A 3,821-nucleotide genomic window follows, 5' to 3' on the forward strand; every position below is an offset into this window, starting at 1 on the left:
TTCAATCGAAACAAGCGACATTTTATTCCAAAGGAATTAGAGATATAATTAAACATACCACGAATCTGAAAATTAGACCATTCTTTCCCATCCCAAGCATTACTTCTTTTGCTTTTTCTTCTCTGCCTCTTCCTCTTTTTCCTTCTCAATGATCGCTACGTATTTCTCGATGGTCCCGGAGTCTAGCATCAGCATCGGTTGGTTTCTCTTCATTACCGCAACCTCGAGGTTCTTCTGGCCAGACTGCACCACCTCGAGAAGTGCTTTTATCGCCAGCTTAATCGCACCTTCCTCCGTCTCGACCTGCTCGTTTGTGTAATACTTCTCCAGAAATTCGCGTACGGTTTTGGCCGACCGACCAGTAGCGTTCGCCTTCCACTCGTAATAAATTCCCGACGGTTCGGTCTGGTACAGATGGGGCTGGCCGTCGTAGTCGAAGCCACCGATCAGGCAGGATATACCGAAGGGACGTCGTCCGTTGCTTTGGGTGTATTTCTGCTTCAGTCCGGCGATGTATCGGGTGATGTACTCCAGCGTAACCGGATCCTCCACATTCAGCTTGTGGCTCTGACATTCTACCTGGGCTCGGTTAATGAGAATGCGAGCATCGGCAGTGAGACCCGCGAATGCCATCACAACGTGATGGTCAAGCAGGCAAATTTTGCGCACCGTTCGTTCCTCTTGCAGCTTCGCGACGGATTTTTTCTCAACGCCCAACACGACCACATCCTTGCCGCGAACGCCGACCTAAAAGCAAAAAAAAAAACGTCTCACTATTTTATTGAAGCTCTGCATTGAAAAACATCGTCCCGGTCAATGACAAGCAAAAGTGTACACAATTAGGAAAGTTTGAGGTTAACCCCCTTCTCTACTTACGGCAGTGGATCCTTTGCGAACCGCTTCCTGAGCGTACTCGACCTGCAGCAGGTGACCATCGGGCGAGAAAACCGTCACGGCACGATCGTATCTGGCCGACATTACTGATGAGTGTACACTGAAACGGGGAGCGCTAGCGAAACGATTTGCTTAATTCGAACAAAATTGCTTAAACTGTTTCTCTGTTCCGTAAGTTCCACCGCTGACAAGTGACGATGATGATTTTTCGATTTCTGCTGTTTGTTTGGATTCTGGACGTTTGTTTGGTGCGCACAGTTTGACGGCAACTTGCTGCCGTTCAGTATGCAGCCACATTGATCGTTTTGTATGCTGGAGGTTGTCTTGCTATGGGTGACGGCGGGATTAAACTAATTTTGGTTCGATTGTGCAATCGCCATCGCTAGGACAAAAAGGGGATGAATCTACCGAGAAATACTTTGAGCAAATTTCTTATTATGAGGAATATGTAATACAGAATAACGGAAGCCACGAGAGCTTTCAACACGTGCATGTTTGAAGAAGGACTGACAGGCAGTCGGAAACTAGAATGCCTTTTGCTCTGTTGCGTGACTGTGATTGCACAATTTTCTCCCATGGGACTATTTCCAGGATATGATAAAATTAATAAGAATGATTTATGAGCCGGGGGGTCTCCGTAGCCACATTGGTTGCGCGTTCGCTTTTCTTTTTTTCCCCCTGTTGGATGTGAACCACTGCGTCCATTATTCTGAACTATTGTGGTATATCCCATTTTTTTATACTCCACTTCAAGCTTACCTACCGCTAATTGATGAAGAAGTAGACTGAAAGCTATAGCGAGATAGGTGCCAATCAGGAATACTCTGTTTGATAAATTTTATAATCCTGATCGGCGACGCAGACCAAATTTCCTTGGGCTCCAGAAAAGCCTTATCAAGGCATTGAAGTCTGCGTCTAGTTAGAGCTCCACAATTACAGAGCAAATGTTCCGAGGTTTCGCTTTCGGTATTACAAAAACGACAAATATCATCTTGCAGTAAACCTATGTTTTTGAGATGGTATTTACTCGGACAGTGTCCTGTTATAAGGCCTGTGATTGTGCTGAAGTCTTTCTTATTAAGACTCAGCAATTGTTGAGCAATTTTAATACTCGGCGTGATAAATTTTTTTGACTGGCCAACCAGTTGGCTAACACTTCCCGGTCTTCTCAGTTCTTCAGCTCACCTTTCAACACACAGTCAGAAATTCCACAGAATGGTTCTGGACCAGTGAAAGGCGAGCTTGAGCCGTTCCTGGCAAGTTCATCTGCTCGCTCGTTTCCCTCTATGCCACAATGGCCAGGAATCCAGTACAGTTGTACCGAACTTATCCGACTTAGTTGCCGTAAGAGGAGAATGCATTCCCAGACAATTTTTGAGGAGCATTTAAAAGCATTTAGAGCTTTAAGTTGCCCTCGACTGTCTGAGAATATGCAGATGTTAGCATGTCTATATTTTCTTTTAAGGCAGACATTTGAGCATTCTATTATCGCAGCTATTTCTGCTTGAAAAACTGTTGGCCAGTTTCCCATAGCTACAGAGATTTTTGTTCTGGGACCATACACTCCAGCACCTGTTCTGATTCCCATTTTTGACCCATCAGTGTAGAACATGATTGAACCATTACGAACACTGGGACCGCCTTCATCCCATATTGAACTAGAAGGTTCGATTACACTGTATGGAATGTCGTAGTTAGTCCTAGGTTCCATCCAATCACTGTTCATCTCTGAGGATGGTCCTACGGGTAAGAGATTCAGGATGCTCAAGTGACCAATTTTGTCTCCGTCTAGTATTTTTTTTCCATTGTTTAAGCTTTAGAGCGCTTTTCTTAGCCTCTAGCTGAACATGTTGGTTCAGAGGTAGCAAGTGAAGGATAGCCTCCAGTGCCTTCGAGGGTGTGCGTCGCATTGCTCCAGTAATTGCAACGCATACTAGTCGTTGGAGTTTGTTTAGCTTTTTTGTAGCTACAGTCTCCTTGGTCTTTGGCCACCAGACTAATGAGGCATAGGTTATCCTAGGCCGCACAATGGCAGTGTAGACCCACATTACCATTTTTGGTTTAAGGCCCCTTGTTCTTCCTATCATTTTAGAACATGCCCATAGGGCTGTATTGGTCTTACTGAATATTGGATCTAAGTGCGCATTCCAGTTGAGTTTAGCATCTAGGATAACACCTAGATATTTCACTGAAGCGCTGCATTTTATTTCCACTCCCCCAAGATATAAAGACTGCAGATGCTGTTTTTTCTTTTTGGTGAATGGAACAATTGTTGTTTTTGAGGGATTTATGCTCAGACCTTCTGTGGTACACCAAGTTTGTGTAAGGTTTAAGGCCATCTGCATTCTGCTCGATATCACGTCGTCGAACTTGCCTCGTATCATTATGACTAGATCATCGGAGAAGCCCACAATTTCAAAACCTTTTGCCTCTAAACTTGTCAGAAGGTGCGTTCGCTTAGTAAGCGATCGATCATGAGTTCAAAACTCAGGGCCCTCATTGACTATCTTTGTATTGTTACATAATAACTACATCCACGCAACAATCATCAGCGATGGAGATCGATCCACGGTCGAAATAAGATCGATTCATCCATACAACTGCTCTGCTCTGCAAGACACATCGGGCTGCTGTTCTATAAATAACTCAACAATGATCAATCAACTGTCTCCGCTGTCCGATCTAACTGGATGATGGAAGAACAGAAGGAAAACTCTTACGCCCAAATGGCTACTGTGTAAATGTGTACCATAGGGGAATACTCTAACGCCGAAAAATGGCAACTGTGTAATGTGATGATTATAGATACGATAAACATGTGACATGTACACGATTAAAATTCGGCTCTGTTACAGCTAAAATGCTAATGAGCCTAAAATAAACAAAAAGGGATAGAAAAAAATTATGAGCCGATTTTCCTCCGACCG

The 3,821-nt window shown here is 44.1% G+C and overlaps 1 protein-coding gene across 1 annotated transcript; it reads right to left on the minus strand.

Moving 5' to 3' along the window:
• Nucleotides 1-1,137, minus strand: LOC129771381 (proteasome subunit alpha type-7-1). Its single transcript, XM_055774970.1, has 2 exons — nucleotides 877-1,137; nucleotides 1-747 (listed from the first exon to the last, which is right to left on the minus strand). The coding sequence occupies exons 1-2, from the start codon at nucleotides 976-978 to the stop codon at nucleotides 100-102; spliced, it is 750 nt and encodes a 249-aa protein (XP_055630945.1). The 5' UTR covers nucleotides 979-1,137; the 3' UTR covers nucleotides 1-99.
• Between the last annotated feature and the right edge of the window lie 2,684 nt (nucleotides 1,138-3,821).

This window comes from Toxorhynchites rutilus, chromosome 1 (genome assembly GCF_029784135.1).
Source record: "Toxorhynchites rutilus septentrionalis strain SRP chromosome 1, ASM2978413v1, whole genome shotgun sequence".
NCBI classification, from domain to species: domain Eukaryota; kingdom Metazoa; phylum Arthropoda; class Insecta; order Diptera; family Culicidae; genus Toxorhynchites; species Toxorhynchites rutilus.